Here is a 27,578-nt window from a genome sequence, read left to right as displayed (position 1 = left end):
TATGCTGTAACTAAGCTAACTAATTAGGATGCAAAACTAGATATATTGTTTACTTTCAATCATGTATAGAAAGAGATGAATAAAAATATGGAAGAGGAAAATGTAATTTATCAATAGTTACATAGTTGTGTCATTTTTCCAGCGACCTATATATTAGTATGTGTCAATTATGTAAAAAATATTGAGAAAGAGGGAGAGGAAAAATAGCTTAAAAAATGTGACTTCAAGGTGCTTTCCAATTTCTTCTGTTAAAAGGTAAATTTGGGGCCTCCCCGGTGGCGCAGCGGTTGAGCGCTAGGTTGCGAAGCTGCCCGTGGCCTCTGCGGCTACAGTTCGATCCCCGGCTGCTCCCCGGCCACCAGAGGAGGGTCCCACATGGCACGCAGACCTCTCCTGCCGCCCGCTGCTCCCCTCAGCAGTGTACTTCGGTCCTTCTGCCTGCTCTGCTCCCTGCTCTGACTCTGGTGAATTCTCTCACCCTCCCGCGCTTCTGACTGTACCCAGTGCATGTATGGACAGAACAAACAAACAAATAAATAAATCATAAATAAAAATAAAAATGCATGCCTCTTTAAAAAAAAAAAAAAGGTAAATTTGAACATATAAGACATTTGAAGAGTTCATTTGAACAAAAATCGATTGGAATCCAGCACTGCCTACCTAGAAGTGGTTAGGAACACCGCTGACAGGAACTCAGGGGAGAGACATAAATAGCTGAAGTGAAGAAAGGAAAATATCTGATTAGCTAGAGCTTAAAACCTGGCTGATTGTATGTAACTGGTTGTCCTTGGTGTTTTGACTTCATAACATTGAAACATTTACAGGCTTAGCTTTTGTTTTTCTTTCATAGGCCACCGTGCCTTTGGAGCTTGTGGAAACCATGTAGACTCACCAGCTCAGCCCTTCCCACAGACTTTTAGTTATTTTTATGGCATCATTTTCTTATACATAGAAGATAAAAATAACTTTATAAGTCACTAGGAAAAGCAGCATTCTATTTCTTTCTGGCTTATTTCACTGAGCATGATCCCTTCCAGCTCTATCCATATTGCTGCAAATTGCATGAATTTATCTTTTTTGATTGCTGAGTAATATTCCATTGTGTATATGTACCACATCTTGATCCAGTCATCTATTTTTGGGCATTTGGGTTGTTTCCATAGCTTAAAAATACTGATGGTCTCACTCATAGCAGGAATTTAGAAAACCTAAACAAGGGACCAGGAAAAAGACTAATTATAATAGAGTAAAAATCAAAATCAATAAGCAACTATAAACCAGAGATACTATGGGGAGGAGGGATTAGGGTCAAAATAAGGGGGGTGGGAATTGTATGGGGAATATAACCAAATGAAAATGCCTACATTGTGCAAAAACGAAATATGTAAAAATACATAAAATTTATTTTTTTAAATAAATTATATTTTTATATTCCCCATAAAATTGCAACCCCTTTATTTTGACCCCAATCCCTCCCCTCTCCGCCTCCCACCTCCCATAGAGTGTCTCTGGTTCATAGTTGTTTGTTGATTTTTATTTTCACTTTCTTATAGTGAAAGTCCCTTATTTAAGTTTTCTAGATTCCTGCTATGAGTGACACCATCGGTATTTTTCTTTTTCTTTCTGGCTTATTTTGCTGAGCATGATCCCTTCCAGCACCATCCATGTTGCTGCAAATTGCATGTGTTTATCTTTTTTGAATGCTGAGTAATATTTCATGGTGTATATGTACCACATCTTCTTGATCCAGTCATCTATTTTTGGGCATTTGAGTTGTTCCCACAGCTTAGCTATTGTAAACAGTGCTGCTATAAACATAGGGGTGCAGGTGCTGTTTGGAATTGATGTTTCTGTGTCCTTTGGGTAAATACCTAGGAGTGGAATTGCTGGATCATATGGAAGCTCTATCTTTAGTAGGTTGAAGAATCTCCACACAGCTCTCCATAGTGGTTGGGCCAGTTTGCACTCCCACCAACAGTGCAGGAGAGTTCCTTTTTCTCCACATCCTCGCCAACATTTGTTGTTACTAGTTTTTTTTTTTTAATATGTGCCATTCTCACTGGTGTAAGATGGTATCTCATGGTAGTTTTGATTTGCATTTCCCTGATTACAAGTGATGTTGAACATTTTTTCATATGCCTGTTGGCCATTTGCATTTCCTCTTCAGAGAAGTTTCTTTTTAGCTCTTCTGCCCATTTTTTGACAGGATTAAAATACATAAAATTAAAAAAAAAAAAGCATTCTAAAAGAATTGGGAGGTTTGAATGTTTATAGTCAGCATTTAAAATAACAGAGTCATTTTCTGATCTTACTCTAGTGTTGCTAGAAAATGTTGGAGAGGAACTGGACCCTGTTCTGGAACCTCTTCTACTAAAACAGACCTTTAAACACGGTGGGAGTACCTGTATCCGGCTTGGGGACTCTACCATTGAATATGCTCCAGACTTTCGCTTCTATATTACTACCAAGCTAAGAAATCCTCACTATCTTCCTGAAACATCAGTAAAGGCCAGTATTAAAAGGAATGTTTGCTTATCAAATGACTATGTTTTCTTCTCAAGTCATAAGAAAAACAGGTCTTCTTGAGAAAAAAGGAATTTTGACCTTTTCTAGCATTTCCTGAAATTGCTATAATAATTTCCAAATGTTGCTGTTGTGTGTTCATGTAAGTAATAAAAACCTTCAATATATAGTGGAGGGGGGGAAGACCCTGATTATCTAATTTCTATTATTGGTAATTTTAGATTTTCTTTGTTGAAAAAAGAAAACATGCATTTTTTTTTTCAAACATGGTGATATGTTAATTTTCGGAATTAGAATTCCGGGACAGAATTCTTCTTTCTCAGAAACAGGAAACTGCTATCTGATTTTATGTAATTACTCAAAAGAACTTTTTTTTGAGTAATCATCATTCTTTTAAAATTCCTTTGAAGAGTAAAGTTACTTTGAAGTTTAAGGGAGTGACTAGAATGACATGAGACCTTGATCTGCAACTGAGTTCTTAGAGGTTATCCTGTTTTTTGCTCTCAATTCTAAGCCTTAGTTGGCACTGGAGAAATATTTGTGGGATGAGTAAATGAGTGAAGGAGGGACAAAGAAATTGATAGCTTTTATTTACAGAAACTGGCAAGAAATGACATTAAGAGATATTCTTTCAACTTTTGTCTCCTTTTTAAAAAATATTTTTTATTGAGGTAATGTTGGTTTATAACACTGAATATGATTTAGAGATATAGGTTCACACCTCTTCAGATATGTTATCATGCCATGCCTACCATCAAAGCACCTGCAATCCTCTTCCATAGCCAAGATTTATCCAGGGAATTCAAATACTATCCATTATTGGAATTATTTAAATTAATGTAGGCATCTCTCCTCAGAGAGGCAGAAAAAGCACTAAGATGACATAATTTATTAATATTACCTCCAAGATAAATAAGCCCCTTGCTCTGAATAGGTTTACTTAGCAAATAACACATAGGTAAAGTGACTGTATTTTATGACTGAGGAAACGGGGTGTCCTAGGAACACAGTTTAGACTGGACACTCAGTAATAGCAGGGAGATTGGGGAAAGTAGGATGAAACTGAGTTTTTCACAGTTTTTTCACAGTTTTTAAAGACTCCTGTCTTTAAATAATTAAAATACAATATGTTATTTAAACAACTAAGTATTAGATGTTATTCTATGTACCTATTAGGTGAGTATCCTATAATAGTTAATAACTGGATTCTAGAGCCAGACTATAGTGGGTCAAATCCCAGCTCTGTCACTTGGCAGGTGTATAATTTTGGCCATGTTATTTAGAATCTGTGCCTCAGTTCTCTAGCCTGTAAAATGAAAATAATAAGTGTACATCTATTAGCAATATTAAGACTAAATTGATCTATGTACAATGTTTAGAATAAGACCTGATACATAATGTTATAATAGTGGTGACTATTAGTTTTAAATATAAGTTATAATTATTTAAATACATTTTAAATATAAGTGAGATAGAATAAAGCATAAAAGAAAATGATAGATCCCCAAAGTTGTGTTGCAAATTTTTTAAAATAAATAGCATGGAAAAACTTTTTTACTTTTTAGAAAAATATATGAAAAATACCACATATCAATGCCATAAACAATTCTTGGTTCACTAATAACTAGTTTGACTTGAAGCTATAAACTGCTTTGGAGAGGAAACTGATCTGTGATTTGGTATTGAAATCCTTAAGATCCCTAGAGTGTCTTGTTGCTTCATTATTTTTAATTGCTGGGATTGATTAAAAAGGGATTAAGAAACATAGTGAGGCAGTTGCTTGCTTTCATTTACAAATTAAAAATACTTCCTCTTGATCCTATTTTTAAGATCTTTTATGTACCTTTTGCTTTCAAAAGCACCCATAGGATATCATGCTGTTATAATAGTTTTGAATCTAAATGAAAATAAAATTATGAGACTATTTGTATGATTTTAAACATTTATTTGTGAGCAAATGGCTAGATTTGCAAAATCTTGATCTATAAAGATACAACATTAACGAAAATGAGTGAATACATCTTTGTGTATGAATACAATGAGGTAAAAATTGTAAAATATGCATTTTGCTAAGCATATTACTATGGTTTTGGAATTAAAGCAAAGGTAACCTGTGCACTTGGTTTCTCAAGCCAATAGGAAAAAAAATCTCTCAAAGCTTTAATTATGATTTTCCCCTGAATAAATGCCAAAGCAGTCGATAATTACATAACAACATTTAATGAGTTTTTCAAATTGCTCAATTTTAAGAATTGCTTATTATCTCATCTAAATTTATGATTATGCCCATGTAATCTGTACTGAGTGGCATCCAAGGTCCCCTTGGGGCAGTGAGGGGAAAGAGTTTAACCCACAGGAAGCCACGGTGGAGAGGAGCTTGCATATGATAGAGGAAGGAGTCGCCTTCCTAGGGGCATTGCAAAAAGCTGTTTACACTTGCTGATCACAGGAAGGAAATTTTCTTCCAAAAATTAAATTTCTGTTTTTCTACATAGGGAATATTCTCTTCTTAGGGAAGGTGGAGGAATGCCAGGTTTCCCACTCAGCAACCAGAACTGAGAATACATGGATGAAAAGACAAAGATCAAAAATAGAACATCAGTAAGAGCAGTACCTATTTTCAATTAGGAAGAAAGGAGAACCTTTGTGCCAGGGCAATGCCATTTATAAACTAACCAAAACCATCAAAGGTGCAGAAGGATTCCTTGGGATCAGAAAAAATAACATTTTTGACCCTGCCTTTTTACAGAAGGATTCATTGGGATAAGAAAAAGTAACATTTTTGACCCTGCCTTTTTATTTATCTATCTATTTATTTATTTATTTATTTATTTATTTATTTATTTATTTATTTATTTTTAAAGATTTATTTATTTATACAAGAACTTGGATACAGGTCAGAAGTGCAGGAGGGTGAGAGAATTCACCAGAGCGGAGAACAGAACAGGCAGATGGAGCGAAGACACTGCTGAGGGGAGCAGCGGGCGAGGCAGGAGAGGTCTGCTATGCCATGTGGGGTTCTCCCTGGCCAGCAGGGAATCGAACCTGCACTTCAGAGGCTGAGGACAGCTTCGCAGCAGGGCACTCAACTGCTGCGCCACCAGGGAGGTGCTGACCCTGTCTTTTTAATAACCGTCTCATGACTAGGCAAATATTGATGGTCCTTAAGAGGAAGAGTAGGGGCTGTTTTCACAGTTGTGCAGTTTATATAGAACACAAGGGTAGGGGTGAGCTGGGTCGCCATCCAGCCTTTGTGCAATGCCTGTGTGTGAGGAGTGGAGTATGTTTTCTAATGCATACAAGGTGGTCCATAAACTTGTGAGTTTTGGGAAGGATAGAACTTGAAAACAAGAAGGACGTGTGCAATGGAGGTAGCCCTTCCTATAAACTGTGTGTATTAGGTTTGGGTTAATTATAACCTGACTGTAGTTTGTCCATTGGGTTATTTTGTTTTTTCTCTACTAATTCTCCTGCTTTAAAGTGCTAATCTTTTTAAAAAAAAACTTACATTTGGGTATGTGAAAAATGACAATTTTTATTACCTGCTCTAATCCCACTAAGTCATAATTTAAGAGCTCCATAAAATTTCAATAAAACTGTCAGTAACATACAGAGTTCAGTGGTGACTTAGAATGGTAGTTCCTATAAAGGAATCTCTTCTTAAGAGAATAATAAAAAAATGAAGCAAATATTGAGTCACTTCTTATGGTTTATGTTGTTTGCTAAAATTTCTGTGGTATTTTTAAGGGTGAGACACTAGCATTTCTAATACTGATAGCCGCGAGTTTTGAATTCTCAGATACACAGGATAGAAAATATTTATCTTCAATTATCTTTAGTCTATGAAATAAACTCCTTGCATTCTGCCCCACACCCTCCAGTGATGGGATAGTGAATTACTTCTGTTCCCCTAAACATGTTTGCCTTCCTCAGCTTCTTTGCCTTTGCTTGTGCTCTTTCCTTCTCCCAGGGCAAACATTCTCAACCCTAGCTGTGCATTAAAGTTTTCTGGGGAGCTTTTAAAATTTCCAATACCCAGACCACACTGTAGACCAATTAAATCAGACTCTCCAGACATGGAACCTAGACACCAAAGATTTTTAAACACTGCAGGTAATTCTAATAATCAGCTGAAGTTGAAATCTTGGCCTGTTATGTTACCTTTTTTCTCTTGCCTAATTTCTAATCATCTTATAAATTTTAGCTCAGGTGTTCTTGACCTTCCAAACTGGGTTAGATAGGTGACCTTCTTTTGGGTTACCATAGTATCATGTGCTTACCACTATCAGTCCTTATTAGGTGCTTTTTGCTCTTTTGTTTCCCTAACTAGACTAAAGCTCTTTAAGGCCAGGGGTCGATAGCTTATTCTTCTTTGTAACCTGATTTATAGTAGCTATTATTTTATATGGAATACCTTGGAGAGATAATCAGCAAATGCCTAAAATTTTAGGAAACAGACTTTGTAGAAAGCAGCTGTGTGAATAGGAAGCCATTCTGATTGTCAATTCAGTAAGTGTGTAAGGAGCACCAAGCAATAGAGCCATGGAGTCAAATAACTGACTAGAATTATTTCACTTGATCCATTAGACAGGTGACTAAACCCATGCTTACATAGAGTGTAATGTGTACCCTAAGGAATTAGAACCCCTGAGGAAGTGCAGGAGGTAAACTGCAGTAGGGTTGGGGGTTGAATACATTGTTTGGAAACGTGTCCAAGAGGAGGTATGCAAAAAACAGGGATGGGAGCAGATTGAGGAGGACTAAAAAATGAAATGAGGTGGTGGAATCAGAAAGCATATGTAAATCATATTTCAATAAATATATTTAGAGGATGCAAAGAAAGATTGTTTCATAGTTGGAGTAGATTGTGGAAGCAAGAGAATGATTTATTTGCTTTTTGAAAAGAGATAATTACTTTCCAACTCATGGAAAGAACCAGGAGAGGGGGAATTTTTAAGATATAGGTAACATAGAGAGACCTGTCTATATGAGGCATTAAGAATAGGGATGAAACATGTGTTAATACTTTGCATCTTAATAGCTACCATTGAATGTACTTGCCTTAGTTCATAATAGAGGCTGATTATCATATTGTAACATGATTATACTAGTAAAATTGTGCCATATTATTATGTTATATTTTAATATGTAATGATCATATCAAATATTTATGCTTTATTCATGACTATCATAGTATTCTTTTGTATCTATTTTTGTAAGATTTTCTTTACTTTTTGACACCACTAGAATCCTTTAGCTAGCCTAGCCAATATGAAAGATAGCTACCAAACTGATTCTAATTGATTTGGGAGTTAGATTTGTCAGGAATAAAAATTTGAAACAAAAATAAATTGACTGCTGAACAGAACCCTTTGAAGTATTACATTAATAATTATGAGGAATTTTTTTTTTAAGATTCATTTATTTATTTATTTATACAAGCACTGGGTACAGTCAGAAGCACGGGAGGGCGAGAGAATTCACCAGAGTCAGAGCGGGGAGCAGAGCAGGCAGACTGACGAAGTACACTGCTGAGGGGAGCAGCGGGCGGTAGGAGAGATCTGCGCGCCATGTGGGACCCTCACCCGGGGGCCGGGGATTGAACCAGTGCTGCAGAGGCTGTGGGCAGCTTCGCATCCCAGCGTTCAACCGCTGCACCACCGGGGAGACCCTACTTATGAGGAATTTTAATGGGTTTTTTAATCCACCAATCAAAGTTGCCTAGCATTGAGTCATATAAATTCTACTTTTCACACATACTGCTATAGCAGTATAGTCTATTTTAAGGTCAAAACTTGAAGCATACAAGTAGAGACTTTCTCAATAGAAATAATGATGGAAGTTTTGTATATTTTTTCACTTATAGGTAACATTATTAAACTTCATGATAACTTTTGAGGGACTGCAAGATCAGCTTTTGGGAATTGTGGTGGCACGAGAAAGGCCGGACCTCGAAGAAGAAAAACAAGCCTTGATATTACAAGGAGCTGAAAACAAAAGGTCTAAAACATCACAGAATCTTATTTCACGATCACTTAGCATGAATTAAATTATATTTTAAAGATCCAGTTTGTAGATTTAATAAATACATTGAAAATTTAAAAGGAAAAGTTATGGCTTTATAGTGCTTTTATGTAAATTTGGAAAATTGCATTACAGAGTATATTTTTATATGCAGATTCTCCCCTCCCCCAAATTATGTTTGAGGTAAACTGAGTTTATATCTTTGTATCTCTTTGTATCTACTCCAGATTTTATAGGTTCAAATAGCTGCTTTTACACCCTGCCCACAACCATTGCCCAAACAATCCTGCACCACGTTCCATTGGGCCCCTTCCCTCCTGCAGTCCCACCCCAGCACCCTCCCTATCTGGTTGCCTCAGTTTTGAAATCAGATATTAAGTGTTTATTATTGGTTTGGTTTTGACTGACTCTTTGTTTTGTTTCTCTATATTCCTCATATAATTTAAATTTTTACCCTGTATTTGCTTTCTTCTTCTGACTTATTTTGCTTAGCATTATCCTTTTTTCATTTACCATTATCTCCACTTCGTCCATGTTGCCACAAATGGCAGCAGCTTAGGTGCTGGAAGAACTAGAAGGCCTGACGCAAGTCAAGGCATTTAATTCTGTTAGGTGTATTTTTGACTATTTAACCTAGTCTTAGTACAAATGTTTTAGCATTTATTATGTAACTGAAATTACCTGTTTTCACTAGAGCACAATTTGAATGGATATGGTACATCCCTCTTTCTGCTCACAATATTTATATCATGGATAAAAAAGCTAGTGCTCTATAAGTCATGAAAATTTTCAGAAAATAAATGGAGTGATACTTTCTATTCATTGAGATACTTGATGGCAAAGTAGATTGGCTTACCATCTCCCTCTCTAGTTACCACATAAATGATCATTAGAAGGAGAAGTGGAGCAGAAAGGCCTGTCTTTGTGACATTTTGCAAGATAAGAAATTTAATTATACAACATCACCATTATAGATATTTGTCACAAAGTGATGCATTTCTTTAGGTTTTCAAGCCCTTTGTTTCTTATGAAAGAACGTACACGTGAAGTGATTTTAAATGATTTCTTTTTCTTCTGAGAAAATTGTGTTTTATTCCAGGCAGTTAAAAGAAATAGAAGACAAGATTTTAGAAGTTCTTTCATCTTCGGAAGGCAATATATTAGAAGATGAAACTGCTATTAAGATATTATCTTCCTCCAAGGCTTTGGCTAATGAGATTTCTCAAAAGCAAGAAGTAGCTGAAATGACAGAGAAAAAGATTGATAACACCCGCATGGGCTATCGGCCTATTGCCATCCATTCCACCATCCTGTTTTTTTCTATTGCTGATTTAGCTAACATTGAGCCCATGTACCAATACTCACTGACCTGGTTTATTAACCTTTTCATCCTGTCTATTGAAAATTCCGAGAAATCTGAAGTTTTATCAAGTAGGTATGTAAAAGAAATACTAATTAATTCTAACTAGTGCATGAACATCAAATAGTAGTTGGTAACTTTGTCTTATAATAGTGAGCATTACAGCCATAGAACTAAAAGGAACTTCAGTAGTCATCATAGCAGAAATAAATTGAATTGTTAGAAACTGAATAAATGTGAGCATATTCAATTTGTCAGAAAATTGTTATAAACATATAGGATTATAATGTATTTCTAAAATGAGGAAATGTTTACTTCTGTTTATCATTTACAAATTATATGTATTACTGGAATTGTTGGTTAGTACAACCATTAAAAATAGCAGAATCTTACCCTTTGTAAACTTGCATTCTAAAGTCACATTTTGATATACACATATATAAAATTTATGAAGTAATGAGATTTTAAAAAAAAAACCTGTTGTGATTATTTGTGTTACTCTTATTTACATAAAATTCCAAATTCATTGCAGGCTATTTCATGAGTAATAGATAATAGATTTTAAAACTTAATAGACAGGCTATGAATAGAATTTCTTTTTATTTGTTACCAGTAAGATAGTTTGGAATTAAAACATGTTTTTAGTAGAGTCTAATGTGAAATTACTTCTTGAACAAAGAAAATAATTTGTAGCAAACTTTGCCCTTTATCACTATATTGCTCAGCAGGAAGCTACATACTTCACTTTCTTGAACTGTTCATGTCCATGAAGAAAACTCAACTTAGTATTTATCACTCACAGTTAAGAATTATTTTTTCAGAAATCCAAAATGCTAATCTCCCAAAATCTGAATTTAATTCATTTATCATGGTAGAATTTTGCTTAATTTTAGACTGAGTGATTTTTACTTACTATCATTCATTATTTTATAAGCTTGAATATGAGACTAATAAAGGTGCAAGACCGACACTTGGCTTAATGAACAATTTTTCAGATTCCACCTACAAGAAAAAGGAGAAAAGGGGAAAGGGTATCTTTAGGAAAGAAATTCATAAGTTTAAAGTTTAGAGTTTAAAGTTTGCCATTATATATGATTTCCAAAAATATTATATTATTTCTCTATTTCTTCCAGTTACTGAAATTTCTGGTTTAGCAAGACTACTGCAATACCAAAACCAAAATTTTAAGTGACCTTTTTTAGAAAAGTTCTCAGGCATTTATTTGCATTGTTAGTTAATTGTATAAGCATGTCTTTTTTCACAGGAGATTCTGAGTTCCATTAAGCACTATTTTTTTTTTTAATATTCCCAGTATTTATCACAGTGTTCATCACATGGATGCACACAGTAAATTATGTTCTGCTTTTCACTCCAGTTCCTAATTTCTAACTTGGTTAAAACAATAATCACCAGAATATTATCATCTCAACTGGTTTAATCAAGATATTTGCTGGAGTCTAGAAGAGGAAATATATTCGCTTTGCCAGTTAGACATATTTGTACAAGATTTAAAAACTGGAACAATTTTATGCTTTAAAAATGATTATTGTCTCATTTGTAATCTTTGTACTCTCATGTTATTATCAGATTAGAAATCATTCACAGATAAGACATCTGTTTTTTCAAATCTGTGGTACAGTGCTTAATGGTTTATAGAAAATCGGTCTTTTACCCAGATGTGAAATTTCAATGAAATCTAGAAAGCAAAATAGGTTTTTTCTTTTTCGTTAAACTCTTTGAATTTTTAATAATGAGTTGTCAGAAAAGTTATGATGTATTTTTTTCTTTGAAAAACAAAAAAATTGCATCCTGACTTTTCTCACTACCCAATACATAAATCATATTCATGGGTAGGGTGATCCTAAAAGTGTAATTCTAGAACCAAAGAATAAATGGAAAAAATTGTACTTGAAAACTTTTGAGTTTTGACTATACATACAGAAATATGCAGAAACTAAAAACATATACTCAAGAAATTCATAAGCGAGACAACTGTGTAACACCCAGATCAAAGTACAAAACATTGTCTACATCCCAGAAGTCCCCCGTTGTCCCCCTTCTAGTCACTAACCTCCTTCCCCTCAGGTTTTCACTGTCCTGACTTCTAAATACATAGATTAGTTTTGCCTGTTTCAGGACTGCATATAAACAGAGTCACACAGTATGTGTTCTTTTGTTTCTGGCATCTTGCCTTCTCCATTATGTTTATGCAGTTCATATTGTTGTGTGTAATGATATGGTTTATCAATTCTCATTGCTAACTAGTATTCCATTGTACTAGTATATTATAACTGGGGAAGTATGATGGAAAACAAAATCTTTTCTCAGCCCAGAAATTTTCTCCACAAAAGTTGGAGAGAAAGAAAAGCAGTTCTCTTGTTGAATAGGCACTACCAGAATATAATGCACATCACAGATAATCCACTAAAAAACTGAAAGAGCTCTCATCCAAACTGAGGTGACCAGCTACATTAGCAAATAGACTTTATCTGGAAGAAAAACAAACTTATCTTTATGACAGAACGTTGCTTACAACTTGCAGTCAGGTACCGCTCCATTAGACACACGAATGTTCTTTTATTATTACTCTTTTGTGCACCAGCTTGGAGAATGACCATTTTTATCCTTTTTCACTGAAGAGATTATTAAAATACCGGTATTTTTATTAGTGAGATTAAACTACAATTTCTAACGTGATTGGCTCACTTTCCCTTCAGTCTCTCCCTGTATAAGAGGAAATTTGTCTTAAAGGAAATAGAATGGTTTTTTATTTTAGGAAAAACGAGGTCTAAATCACTCTATTAATTGTGTGGCTACAAATGAGACAAACTCCTAGTGTGAAAAGACCACTTATTAGCATAAAAATGGGTACAGGACTAGTATGATTGTTTTAATTCTTTAAAGAATTTTACTATATTTTAGCAACTAGTTTCAAAGTCATCTTTACCAAGCCTTTTCCAGACTTCTCAGCTAGAGTTAAAGTACATCAATATTTGTAATTCTCTTTATGGGGATGCTGACAAGGGGAAAAATAGAAATAACAGGTCAGAAAAACTTAGAGCTAGGATAATTGATAAACTGGGACATCAGTTGGGAAATATCCAGGATCTGGTTTTGCTAATGGATTTTATATCTAGACACATTAAAAAACTAATATAATTGTGTTTAATCATAAACTATGTTCATTTTTCCTTCAGACAAATTGATCTGCCTCCATAGTTTGGGCCATTAGTCTCTATCAATTAATTTGCTCTCTGCAAATATTTTTTGACAATTGTTTGTTTCTACTTTAACTATTATAAGTTAGGTAATAAAAATATTTTTAAATGTTTCAATAATTTTCCCTTATGATATAATGGAGTTAAAATGCTTAAAGTGTAGCATTAATTTTAAGAATTATTAGTACAGATCACAATTTAGCACTTACCAGAAAGTTGTAAGTAGTAAATATTATGATTTTTCATATTTCCATATTTTGTCTACCTATAAATAAAAAATAATTTATCAAGCTTTATAATTTTTCCAGCTTTGATGGATTTATGACCAGAGTAGCATACCACTAAATTTAATTTTAATTTAATAAAGAAACTATTAATTTTAGTCTTTAATATATAACAGAATATTTGAAAATATTTATGGAATAAAGATATCAAATTCTATCCAAAGAAATATTTTATAGTTAAAAATATATCTTTAAATGCAATAGACTAATGTGCCATGCATTGAATCTTTTCTTTTCCAAAAGGAAGACTAAGTTTAAAAAAATCAATTGACAATAAAATGTAATTCTACTGAAGTGTTTCTACATCATGTAGCTCTCATCTTGGTGCACCCAGTTAATGAGGATCCTTGATCGTTTGGGGGTAATTGACCAGAAAGCTTATTAGAAGAACACACATCTAAATGGTTATAATATGTTATCTTAAGAACATTATTTTTAAGCATAATGCATTTTTATTTATGTACTTTTCTTTCTGTTGATCCTTAGGCTTCACATTCTCAAGGATTACTTCACCTATTCCCTCTATGTTAATGTCTGCCGCTCACTCTTTGAAAAAGATAAGCTACTATTTTCCTTTTGTCTAACTGTAAATCTGCTGCTGCATAAACATGTGGTTAGTACTATTTTAATTAACATTCATTGATTCATTAATTTACTAATGTATGGGAATATATATGAAAGGGTTTTCAAATAGTTTATTATAATTTCTCTTATAGTTAAGGGGAAACATCACAACTAGACTGAATTTCAGAGGTGAAAAATAAATTAGCAGAGTTCATTATATGAGTTTCTGTGAGAATCTCTTACATGTGCATGTAAATTTGTTTCATATGGTGATATGTTTACAGTAAATAAGTGTATAGGGCCTCCCTGGTGGCGCAAGGGGTTAAGCACAGCACTCTGAAGCAATCCACAGCCTCTGCAGCACTAGTTCGATCCCCAGACAGGGAGCATCCCACATGGTGCAGCAGACCTCTCCCGACTTGCCCGCTGCTCCCCTCAGCATTATACCTTGGTCGATCTGCCTGTTCTGTTACCCACTCTCTCTGGTAAATCCTCTCACCCCCCTGCACCTCTGGCCTGTATCCCCAGCTCTTGTATGCATAAATAAATCTTTTAAAAAATAGTGTATAAATGTTAATGTTTATAAGAACTTGTGCAAATCAGTGAAGTCTAACCATTGGGGCTTAATGACACCATTTATAAATTTTTACTTCAGATCATTAATTTAAAATATCAGAAACACTTTAACAATGTAAGAGTAGTGTTGCCTTAATTCACTATTTTACATACTTGTGCATTTAAGATTTATTGATTTCATATGGTGATGTATTGGTTGATTTCTGAAGAAGTAAATGTCTGAGTCCTAAAAAAAAAAATTGAACAATGACTCATTAAGTAAAATAACTGAAATCATGGTGGTTTAATGACATTCTCTTTTCCCACAACAGATCTCTAACAGTCATTTTGAAAAAAAACACGTTCAAGTTTAATATATTCAAATTTTTATGCTTAGATTAGTAATTCTGAATGAAAAGTATTTAAAATAACTAAGTGGAACTCTTTTGAAAACTGGTTATAATTGATACTTTGGTTTCTTACGAGTAAATAAGAGCTATAACAGTACCTATTGAATCTCATAGAAATCATACCTTAAACTTGAAAATCAGTATAGTTTTTAAGGTTTTAAATGTACTATTGGGCCTCCCCTGTGGCGCAGAGGTGGTTGAGCACTGCGTTGCGAAGCTGCCCACAGCCTCTGCAGCGCCGGTTCAATCCCTGCTGCTCCCCGGCCACCGGAGGAGGGTCCCACATGGCATGCAGACCTCTCCTGCCGCCCGCTGCTCCCCCCAGCAGTGTACTTGGGTCCTTCTGCCTGCTCTGCTCACCTCTCTGGCTCTGGTGAATTCTCTCACCCTTCCGCGATTCTGACTATACCCAGTGCTTGTATAAATAAATAAAAATAAATCTTTATAAATAAATAAATAAATGTACTATGTACATGATGAACTAATTTCTGATTCTTCATGCTACTTTATTTTCCAAAGGTTAATAAAAGTGAGTGGAGATTTCTGCTAACGGGAGGCATCGGACTTGATAATCCTCATGCCAACCCCTGTCCATGGCTTCCTCAAAAATCCTGGGATGAAATATGTCGATTAGATGATTTGCCTGCCTTTAAAACCATCCGTAGGGAGTTTATACACTTAAGGGATGGATGGAAAAAAGTATATGATAGTCTGGTACGTTATTAACCATCTTGGTTGTCTGAAGTTTAAGTAGAGAAACTGTTAAATAATTTATTCTTATTTTTGAATAAAAATAAGATTTAAATAAATTTTAAACAATTGGTCAAATGTTAACATCGAAATTTCAATTTATATTGTCTCTACCTTCTAAGTCACTGTTTCTGTTTGAACTATTCAAATTCCTTGAAATGTGTGGAAATGCAAACAAGTGACATGATTCTTAAAAGAAATTATTTTTTAATATTCTTGCCAGGTATTTATTTTCAAGTTAGATTTTGCTTTTCTTTACTTATACACAATTTCAAACATTCTTTTTCTGAAAGTTACAAAAATTGGGAATAGCAATAATTCCCATACATTGTTGTTACCACAAAAAAAAAGCTTGACCAGAAAAAATTTCAAAAAGAAAAAAAAACAAAACAAAAAGACATTGAATACAATGTCTTCCTTTTACATTCAGTGTTTAGTTCTGCAAATAGTTGGCAAGAGTAGATGGTAGGTTTTTTGAAATGTATTTGGAGAAATAACAAGAAAAAAGTTCCATATGTTTATTTGTATTTGTCATAATTAGGATCATTTTGTCTATTGATTAGTATTCATATTCACATTAACCTACTTATTTCATGACCTAGTTTTGATTCCTTTATGGTATTTAAATTTTTCCTTTCTTATTTCAGAACTTTACCCTAACCTAATAAATTTACATTAACATTTTGATTTAATTATTATTTTATTAAAGTAATTTATTTACAATACTGTATAGGTTTCGGGTGAACAATTTCTCACTTCAGCAACTGTATATATCACACTACACTCTTCACCAAATGTCTAGTCACCATCCACCACCAACCAATCAACTGCCTCCACCCTGTTCCACCCATCCCCTCTTCCCCTCTGGGAACCATCATTTTCTTGTTCGAGTCTAAGGTCTTATTTTAGTTTCTTCATTTGTTTTGCTTTTTTATATTTTATAAATAGTGAATAATACGGTATTTTTCTTCTTCTGACTTAGTATATTTAACATAATCCCCTCAAGATTCATCCATGTGTAACAAATGGTAACATTTCAACTTTTTATGACTAATATTCCATAGTGTGAGTTGTGTGTGTGTGTGTGTGTGTGTGTGAGTTTATGAGGGGTGGGTGGGTTGAGAGAGAGAGAGAGAGAGAGAGAGAGAGAGAGAGAGAAATCTCCTTGTCAGGCACTAGGTTTGTTTCCATATCTTGGCTGTTGTGAATTGTGCTGTATACATTAGCATTATTGATTTAATTTAGTCATTTTTGTTTTCTTAATAAACTGATTTATATGTCAAAATAATGTTCTTTTTAGACCCATCTTCCAAAATAATATTGAATTATATCCATTGTCATTTTAGGAGCCACATCATGAAGTTTTCCCTGATGATTGGGAAGATAAAACAAATGACTTTCAAAGAATGCTTGTTATCCGTTGTTTGAGGCCAGACAAGGTAAATTCTACTTTGAAAGCAGTTCAGTGATTCTAGTCCCTCCTCTCTTCACAGTTCAGCTAAATATGCACTCATAGGGGAGATAAGAGGAATCTGGGAGAAACAACCCCACTTCTGTCTAATGTAGCCATTTTTCAAAAAGTGTGTATGCTTATTAAAACCATACAAAATTAGTAATTGACCACATTATATTTTATAGTTTCATTTATTTTTATTCTTCCTTTCAACTTTTTCTTCTCTAATGCCTTACGATCTATTCCTTTACCTGCATTATATCAATTTAATTTCTTAGTATGATAAAACTAGTCAACATTGATTTGGTATACCAAAATTTTGGGGGACTCAAAAACTATCCTTATGTGTTGTCCTCTGTTGTTGGAAAGCTAGTAGAATATTGTTTTTAAGATATTAATCATTGCTACGTAAAAATGAAAATATAAAGTGTTAGTTTTAATGTCTTTAAATAATAAAATATATCATCAATAAATCAGCTGACCTCTCCTGTCAGAAAGTTTTATTACTCACCAACATCCTCATTTGTATTTTTGCATTCAGTTTCTTAAAAAAAACTATTCATTTAAGTACAATGACCCAAATCCACAGAGATATTAATATACTCTGAAAAAATATAGATCTAAATATGTTGGGGAAAAAATTGAAAGAATATCATAATTGTCCTTTGTTACTACTCAAATGAAAGTGATAATTATTTCAAAACTTACTGTATTAACAATTTGAGCTGCTAAGGAATACAAGGCAATACTTCCATCTTAAAAAAGCAGAATAGAGGTGATGAAAGTGATATATTTTAATGCTTTTAAATACATCACTGAGTATGGGGGGCAGAGTAATTCTTTCCTCTATAAGTTATAGCTTGTTCAATGATCATGTGTAATTCTTGTTTGACATGGCAGTGTGTTCCTAGCCAGAGATAAAGCATCCATTAAGCACTGTGCCTAGTGTCCACACTTCTTTTAGGGGTCTATGAAAATTAATTAATTTCTTTTAAATCAGAAAATATAATCCAGCCTGTATTAAATTTGTTTTTTTTTCAAAACAATTTTAAAATATAAATTTTAGATTTTTCTTTAATTTTTTTATTTTAGGGGCCTATAAAATGCTCAGCACATGAATATCCAAATTCTACTCTAATCTTAGATTTTGGAGTAATTTCAGTTGTTTAGGAATCATTAAACTGCTGAAACATTTCCCCCTTTGGCAACTTTTTGAAAAATAAATCTCCATTAGAACAGTAATGTTAAGCCTGAGGAGTTTTCACTTCAGGTATTAACTATGGAAGAATAGGAAATGCTTCAAACTCTTACCTACTACAACTTCCTTCTTTAAAGCCTTTTATTAAGTTTTTCAATTTTTTTACTTTTTTTTTTGAAGCTAAAGGCATACTAAAAGGACTCTGCATATACCATTGACATTCCTCCCAGAATATTTGAAAAACAAAGAAATTCCTATTCATGTTTTAAGTTTAATTAGAAGTCATTAATGAACTATTTCTTAAGTATAGCAGTTAAATCTGTAAATATCTTTCCCGCAGTTTAATGGTTTTTAGGAAGCTGACATTATATGACAAATTGAGTAAGGTGAACTTAATAGATATTTACAGATTGTTCTGATGGGATTTTGGATAACTAGGCAAAACCAGGAAGGGATCAGAGATTCCAGGGTGGGCCCAATCTCCATCTCTTTACACTCAGGTCTGTGCTCCACTCCCTAGAACAGTCTGATCCTGCTTGGGTCTCATGCCTTGTGATAAGGCACTGGTGCTGAAGGGTCATGACCTCTACAGCTGGGTTAATGGTCATGTTATTTCCCTCTACCCCAACCTCCTTGTGAGTCAGGTTCTGGTCTTGGGGCACCTCCTTTCCAGTCTTTCTATTCTTGTCCTCCATCAGTTCTACCCCAAAACACCAGAACACCTTCTTTTCAAGTGCTCATGAACATTCTCAAGGATAGACCAAATGTTGGGACACAAAACAAATCATACTAGTTAAATTATATCAAACATTTTTCAGATCATTATTATATGAAACTACCAAAACAACCAAAAGAAAAAAGGAGAAAACCCACAAATTTGTGGAGAATAAACAATATGCCACTGAACAACTACTGGATCAAAGAGGCAATCCAAAACTACCTGGGGAATAATGAAAATAAAGACTCCTCAGAACCAAAGAGATGCAGCAAAAGCTATACTAAGGGGAAGCCTATAGCAAAGCTTGCCTACCTAAAGCAGCAGGAAGAAATACACACACACACAAATCTTAACTTGTAACTAAAGGAATTTAAAAAGAAAAACTAAATGTCAGAGAAGAAAGAAACTAATAAAAACTAGAGCAGAAATTAACAAAATCAAAATAAGAAAAGGCAAGCCAAAAGATCAAGAAAACCAAGAACACACAAATCTTAACTTGTAACTAAAGGAATTAAAAAAGAAAAACTAAATGTCAGAGAAGAAAAAAAATAATAAAAACTAGAGCAGAAATTAACAAAATCAAAATAAGAAAAGGCAAGCCAAAAGATCAAGAGAACCAGGAACTGGTTCTTTGAAAAAATTAACAAAATAAAACACCTTTAGCCAGACTCACAGAATAAACACATCAAAAATAAAAGAGAAATTAGAATGGATACTGTAGAAATACAGAGTGTCATAGGAGAGTACAATTATATGACAACAAATTCAATAACCTAGGAGAAAAGGCAAATCTGAGATACATACAAGATATCTTGAATCCCTAAGAAACAGAAAACCTGAACAGACACAAATCCAGTAAGGAAATTGAAGAAATAATCAAAATTCTTCCAAAAAAACAAAAACCCAGGAATAGAGGCTTTACTAGTGATTTCTATCAAACTTTGAAAGAAGAATGAATACCCATTAAAATCAAACTCTTTTGTAAAATTGAAAAGGAGTGAAAACACTCAAATGCAAATAATGAACTAGCAGAAAAAAGAAATCAAGAAAACAATTGCATTTACAATAGCATCCAAAATAATTTATTACCTTGGAATAAATTTATCCAAGTGAAAGACCTATGCACTGAAAACTATAAGATATTATTGAGAAATAGAAGACAGAAAGATGGAAAGGCATCTGTGCTCATAGATTGGAAGAATTAACATAGTGCTGTGAGGAATTAATATCTGAGCTAGTCTATATGGATATCATTTCCCTCTAATCTCTAAGTCTGTACATCATGACAGACTGGAAGGATATAAAATATACAGATATATGTCTCCACCAGGAAGTCAGAAATTATTTGATCTCCAATGTATACATTGTTTGTGAGCACATTTTTGCCTCCTTCCCACATCTCTCCCCTCAAAACCAATTCTACAATAGGGGTAAAAAGCCACAAATTCCAGGTTATCTAATACTTAATTTGAAAAAATGAAGATACTCACTAAATCACCAGTTGGAAAAATGAGATGGACTGGCACTTTTCTTTAGAATTTAATATATGGTACTTCATTGACAAAAGAAATATGGATGCATACTGAGATATGTGGGATGTTTTGAGTCCATTTACAGAACAAAGAGCTACTGGCCATAGTTTTCTCACTCTGAACTGTAAACAAAAGTCAAAGTAACCTGCTTTTCCATAAGACACTTGTCAAATATAAGTTAATATCTTTCTCTGATCTGGTGTATATGAATCCTGTAGGAATTTGCAGTAAATAGAAAAACATAAATGGATGACCACAAGCTTCTTTCCTGCCTTTGGGAAAGATGGTCACCCAAATTAGACTGCATTTTTTGATACTGACAGATTTCATTTTACAAACTATCATTGCCTTAATCAGATTGCAGAAGAAAACCCAATTCTATTGCAAACTGAAGAGGGAGCACAACTTCATTTACTTTAAAGAGTTACAATTCATTCTTGGAGCAAGAAAGTCTTGCTCTGTTTTAACATTAAAACTAAAACACTGCAATTTGTCAGTGCTCACCTCTAACTTGGACCTGAAGCACTAACAGGAGAATCATTTCACACTAGCACCGTGTGCACCTGTGCAGTGGCTGACACCAGCCTGAGCCACCCAGTAAGAGCGGCCACTAAAAGCAAAAACTGACTGAGAGCAAAACCATGTTTGTAAAAGCAAATATGCTTTCATTTTGTTTGCAACATTATGATTTTATTTATTTTTTTCTTTTTACATTCCACACTCCTTTATTTACAATTAAGAAGCAAAATCGCTTTCATCTGAATGAATGACAATGAACAAGAAGCAATATAATGTCTCAAATGTTATTTTTAGCTTAACAAAAGTCGCAGAGTTCGTGGTGCAGGTGTCTTTCCCATAAAGACTAATTTTCTTTAAATGGCTGTTTAAATCCAGAGTTTCATCTTCCTCTAGCCTCCTCACTCATTTTAAGTGCAACACTGTAATTTAGTGAAGAACTTACCCTTGGGAGGAAAGAGGTTATTTTGAAAAACATCATTATAACATAAATGCCCCAAGACAGATGAATAGATTAGGAAGATGTGTATACATGCAATGGAATACTACTCAGCTATTAAAAAAAAATGAACTCTTGCCATTTTCTGTAACATGGATGGAACTGGAGGAGACTGTGCTAAAGAAATAAATTAGAAGGGAAAGACAAATACCAAATGGTGTCACTTATATGTAGATTATAGACTAACAAAACAAAGGATCACATAAAGCCAAACCAGTAACAAGCTCTAGAAACCTGACTGTCAACCTGAGACTACCAGAGCAGAGGGCAGAAAGAGAGAAGACAGAGAGAAGGAACGAACACAGTGGACTGTGGTGGTAGACTGTGGGTGTTTCGGTGGTGGGTGTGGTGTGGTAACAATACCTGAAGGGGGCAGTCCTATACCTCTAAACTTCCTTTCCTCCCCCAGGCTGTATCAATTATTTTTTTAAAGATACAAGCACTGGGGTGTAGGCCAGAGGTGTGGGGGCTAAGAGGATTCACCTGAGAGAGTGGGAAGCAAAACAGGTGGATCTATTGAAATACACTGCTGAGGGGAGCAGCTGGTGAGACAGATGAGGTCTGCCGCACCATGTAGGTCACCTCCCTGGCCAGGGATGGAACTCGTGCTGCAGTGGCTAATGATAGCTTGATAGCACTGAGACTTAAACCCCTGTGCCACAAGGGAGGCCCTGTATCAATTATTTCTGTGTGGTTAGTCATGTATAAATCACATTAAAATTTCTACTTTTGAGTTATTGACTTTTAGAATAGAGTCCGTGTTTTAAAACTTACATGAAGGTGGCACCTGCACAGTGCAACATTTCTTATATTCTTCATCTACTGTGTTGAAAGCTCCATTTGAATTCTGATATCCTGAACCACAACCTTTTATTATTTAAAAAATTCACATACCACTTTTTAAACAATTCGTGTATTTTTTTTCTACTTAAAAGGCATTTATATAAAGTGACTTACTTTCTACTGGCATTACTGAATACCTAAGCAAATGTAGCTGGAATCTTTTGTTTTAAAACACCTTTGAAGATAAAGTTTTTAAGGTTTCAGGCATATTTTAAATATTCTTTTAAATATATTCTTGTCCCTTTCTAGATTATTCCAATGCTGCAAGAATTTATAACCAACAAATTGGGGCGCACATTCATTGAGCCACCACCCTTCGATTTATCCAAGGCCTTTGCAGACAGTAACTGCTGTGCACCACTGATTTTTGTGCTCTCCCCTGGAGCAGATCCCATGGCTGCCCTTCTGAAATTTGCTGATGACCAGGTACTTTAAAACAGTTGAGATTATCTGATACTGAGTTTTAAGAAACAATACTTACAGTTAAAATTTTAAGGTTAAACATTTTTCAAATAACTTCACTGTAAAATTTCTAGTATAGCCTAGAACAATAAATAGGTGATTGGGCATTTTTTTAGTTTTCTTTCTTTTTTAACATTTTGTTCTAATTATAATAGTATTTCACGATAGTAATACTAATATTTCTAAATCCACCATCACCACTTTTATCAAATGCTATATAAATGCTGTTAATTTTGCTACACCTTGTTACACACATTTTAACTTTTACATCAATTCTATAAGGTGAAGTGTGGCTTCTCCACACTCAAAGGTGACATAGCTAATTGGTTAGGGTATTCTTTACTAGGCCAATTTATAATTTAATAACTCACACTGCCCTTTGCTTTGCCAGTAATTCTTAGGTACGAGAGGGTGGTCATCCACCATTGCACCGTGGTTAAGGGAGTGCTGGATGTCACGGTTGTCATGGTTGGAAGAGTCGAGGACTGGCATGTGCTGGGGGACCAGATTGCTCAGGGCCTTTGTAGGCTACTTTGAGGACTTTGAGTCAGATGAGAAAATGGGTTTTAAGAAGTTATATATCCTATCTATAATCATCTAATCTATAATTTACAAGGTTCATCCTCGCTGGAGCAAAAATTGATACGAGTGGTGGGAGATGGAAGCAGTCCACTAGTGAAGTGTGGAAAGTCACGAAAGAACAGTGGTGGATAGGACTAGACTGGAAGTGGTGGAGGTGGCTATAAGGGTCCACTTTATGTCAGTTCATCCTCTCCAAATCAGTGAGGCCTTTCCAGCCCTTGAGTCCCTCTCCCTTTCGTTCACCACATTGTAAAATGTGGTGTTCTCTGGTCCCTGTATAGGACAGCTCAGTGCTCTGTCTTCTTGTCCTAACTCCATTCTTCCAGAAGCAGTAGTATGTAGCTGTGTTTTGTTTTCTGCTGCTTCTACCTGCTAGTGTTGATAAGCCGTGTACATTCACAGAGGGCTTGAAACCCTATTTTCCACATAACTGGAGGCTTCTTCAAAAGATACTTTCTAGTAGCAAGTGGTCTAGAAATAAAGAGACCAGGGAGTCAGACTGTCAGGATACAGCAGAAATGAATTCCAGGTAGACATTTCCATAGAATTTTTTAGAGAAACTTAAATGAGCACTGGGAGGTTAACATCTTTTTTTTCTCTTAGCCTTTGCATAGCCAAATTAGTTAAACATAAAATTCAGTCATCTGGAGGAAATAATACAAGTTCATCCATCTATTCACAATCTTCCTTTCAGCTTTGGATTTCAAGAGTTGTGGCATGAAAGCCAGACAATTTCATCCCCTCCTCATGCTAAAAATCTCCTTATTTTTTCTTTCTCTCTCATCTCAATAATCAAAGACCCTATAAAATTTTTCTTTTATTGCCATGATAATTTCCTAAATGAACTGACTTATTTTTCTTTATGTATATAGGATTCTTAACCTGTAAGAGTTTTTCATGGCTGCATAAGTTTGCAGCTTTGAGGGCTGCCGCATAATTAAATTTAAATATACTTAACGCTAATATTTCCTGCAATAATAGTGTTGGTTCTTCTTTAAAATATGATTTTAAATAACATCTTTACTTTTGTTGTATACAGGGATATGGGGGATTGAAACTTAGCTCTTTATCTCTTGGTCAAGGCCAAGGGCCTATAGCTATGAAGATGGTAGAAAAAGCTATCAAGGAAGGAACATGGGTTGTTCTTCAGAACTGTCACCTTGCCACCTCTTGGATGCCAACCCTGGAGAAAGTTTGCGAGGTAAATTTGCCAGTTTATTTTGGTTAGTTTTTATACCCCCATATACTAAGTGGTATATCTACCATTCCGGTCCTCTGATTGGGAAGGTGCCAGGTTAGTGGCTTGGCTAATTACAACTGAGACAGGCTCTTCTGACTAGTGGAACTGAGAAGAGGACAGGGTCAGGGCCTTGCTGAGTCCCTGTTAAAAGAAGCAAGAACTTATGCAGTGAGTCAGAAGTCACCTTAATCCAGAGGAGCAACATCAAAGATGGTAGTAAACCACAGGCTAGACAGAAACCAATTTACTTTTACATCAGTGGACTAAAAACAACAATGGAAGCTTCTCAGGGTGAAATTCTTTGATCTCCCTAAACCAAAAACTTTCAGAATAGAATTTTTCTCTAACTCCCTTCTTACCCATTTGGCCATTTATCCTGTATTTATCTTGACACACAGGATCAGTGTACAACCAGGGAACTCCTCCCAGCCCCCTGGCAGCTGGTCACAGTACTTCCCCTTTTTGGTGGGCAGAAATTCCAGGGAGAAAAATCCCCTGTAGCTCAGCTGAGTAAACAGAAAACTGGTAGTTGGTTTCAACAGAGAAAAAAATCTGCCTTCTGTTATTACCTGTGACTCCAGCACCCTCCTCAGAGGAATACTAGATACTAAATACTAAGTAACCAAGGTAATGATATAACTAGTGCTACTCAGACATCTAACTGAAACTGAAGAAGTGGGTTGTATTTTGCTTTATGCTGTTGACAACTTATCTCCTGCTACAACGCAAGCACCAGTGGAACAGTGACTTTGTTCTGTTCTCTGCTTTAGTGCCCTGCTCATAGGAAACACTCAGTAGTTACTGAATTAATGAACGAATGAATATTGCTTAACCACTGCTTAAAACCTCTCTCAATGACTTCCCGTTGCATGCAAGATAAAGTGCAAATCCTTACCTAGCTGGCAACACTCTTCTTCCTCTCACCTTTGCCTAACCCTTAGGTTTCGTCTCTGGCCACTTTCCATCGGGATGTCTATGCCCTATCTATTTGAACTTCTCTTGCTTACATTGGTATATTACACTATTTTTCAAGAATATAGACCATCATACTAGATGTATTTTTATCTGGAAAACTTCAACATAATAACATTCATCTTGCCAATGTCTATTTATCTTTCACATCTTGTACTGCACTAGAGGTTTTATATGTGTGCTTGTTTCTTCACTGTTCCTCCTATGACGCTAGGTCATTTTCACGAGTTTTTTAATTGTAGCATACACACCCATCAGAGAACCACAGGAAAGACAAGCTACACCTAATGGATGGTGACTTGACCCAAAATGCCAAAGGGTAATTGGGAGGAGCAAAAATGGTGCCCATATCTACCACTTTTCGTTATGAAAGAACTTAGGCACTTATATGCCCTTTCTACTTCACCCCCATCCTTTTATCACATTTGTGCTAAAAAAAATTTTACTGAAGATTTGCAATATGAAAAACATAAATACCACGGTCATGGACAATTGGGGGAGATAGCAGTAGGGAGAGAAACTGAACAGGAAGAGAGGCCATGGCCCATGGTAATTATTCCTGACCCTATAAATCTCCACAACAGTGCTAAGCAAGTGTCCAGTCTTCTGTAGTGCATGCCTAACTGTTCCCTTAAACAAATAGAGCTAATAGTGATATATTTAATGCTTCAGGATATACCACTTCTCATTTTTCAAAATGCTCTCCTTTTTTTATTCTTACCTGGTTGAACATTGACTTATCTGACAGTCTGGCTCCTTATTCTCACAACATGGCTACATCAAGAAGAAATTATTCTTATTCTACAAAGAATTATTTCTATAAATATTTCAACAACATCAGTGAAGATACAAAATTTTGTTGAATGGCATGGCCAGCTCTGAATTATAAATCACACCTTTGTAAACTTTGTGATATAATGGTTCCAAGGAGAATAACAACTCCCTGGGCCTTCTGAAGTATGTTGTATGAAGTATGTTGTATGAAGTATGTTGTTTTGGAGTTAGACTCAGATTTTAAGGTTTTTGCCTTAAATTTACAGCAATTCACTTTCACTGTGTAAAGATGCTTCCTTCCTCTTCCAGCCCATCCCACCCACATGATCTGGAGATTTTTAACACCCCCGCCCCGCCCACTTTGTACAACCATTTATATCTAATTTCTTTTCTTGCAGGAGTTAAGCCCAGAAACAACACATCCAGATTTTCGAATTTGGCTGACAAGTTACCCATCTCCAAATTTCCCTGTGTCTGTGCTGCAGAATGGAGTGAAAATGACCAATGAAGCACCGAAAGGTTTACGAGCTAATATCATTCGATCATACCTCATGGACCCGATCTCTGACCCTGAGTTCTTTGGCAGCTGCAAAAAGCCTGTTAGTGATGGCTAAGTCTTGTTACCTCAGCCCTGTAAAGCAATTCAAGTGGCCCCTGGTGATCATGGATGTGTGTGTAGAGTAAAACTACAAATTAAATAGGCTTCCTGCACTGCAGTGCAGTTGTTTTTGATTACTGATCATTGACTGTGCTGAAGTCAATTTTATTAATATTTTATTTTAATTTTTCCACCAACCTCACTCCTGCTCAGCTGAGATCTTGTGGGGTGTCATTAATAATGTAGCTTTCTATTTAGAAAGTCAGCTGTAAGCCATTCCCAGTACAAATCTGCAAGGTTGGAGAATCTTGTTTCAGGATATTAACTGAGCCCTTTGCTATTTGGAGCCATATCTTTAAATTAAAACATAAAAATATTTCCTCCATATAACTATAATGAGAGCCAAAATGATTTTACTCCTTGATTGATGGGACTCATAAGGGTCTTTTTAAGAGTCATCAGGCAAGCAGGGAAACCACCCACTGCTTTCATTATTAGAAATC

General features: G+C 35.1%; 1 protein-coding gene across 1 annotated transcript in view; it reads left to right on the top strand.

Annotated features, from left to right (window-relative positions):
- Positions 1–27,578, top strand: part of DNAH7 (dynein axonemal heavy chain 7) — a gene marked incomplete at both ends in the record, with an annotated part of 235,690 nt that overhangs the window by 175,946 nt on the left and 32,166 nt on the right. The window contains 9 exons of the mRNA XM_084248143.1: positions 2,318–2,508; positions 8,390–8,523; positions 9,647–9,982; positions 13,896–14,022; positions 15,458–15,652; positions 17,035–17,127; positions 22,697–22,873; positions 24,531–24,692; positions 26,876–27,076. Coding sequence (XP_084104269.1) covers positions 2,318–2,508; positions 8,390–8,523; positions 9,647–9,982; positions 13,896–14,022; positions 15,458–15,652; positions 17,035–17,127; positions 22,697–22,873; positions 24,531–24,692; positions 26,876–27,076 — 1,616 coding nt within the window. The remainder of the gene's footprint in view (positions 1–2,317; positions 2,509–8,389; positions 8,524–9,646; positions 9,983–13,895; positions 14,023–15,457; positions 15,653–17,034; positions 17,128–22,696; positions 22,874–24,530; positions 24,693–26,875; positions 27,077–27,578) is intronic.

Source organism: Talpa europaea (assembly GCF_964194135.1).
Source record: "Talpa europaea genome assembly, chromosome: 1".
Classification (NCBI taxonomy): domain Eukaryota; kingdom Metazoa; phylum Chordata; class Mammalia; order Eulipotyphla; family Talpidae; genus Talpa; species Talpa europaea.
The sequence above is the reverse complement of the archived record's forward strand: the minus strand, read 5'-3'. Positions and strand labels throughout refer to the sequence as shown.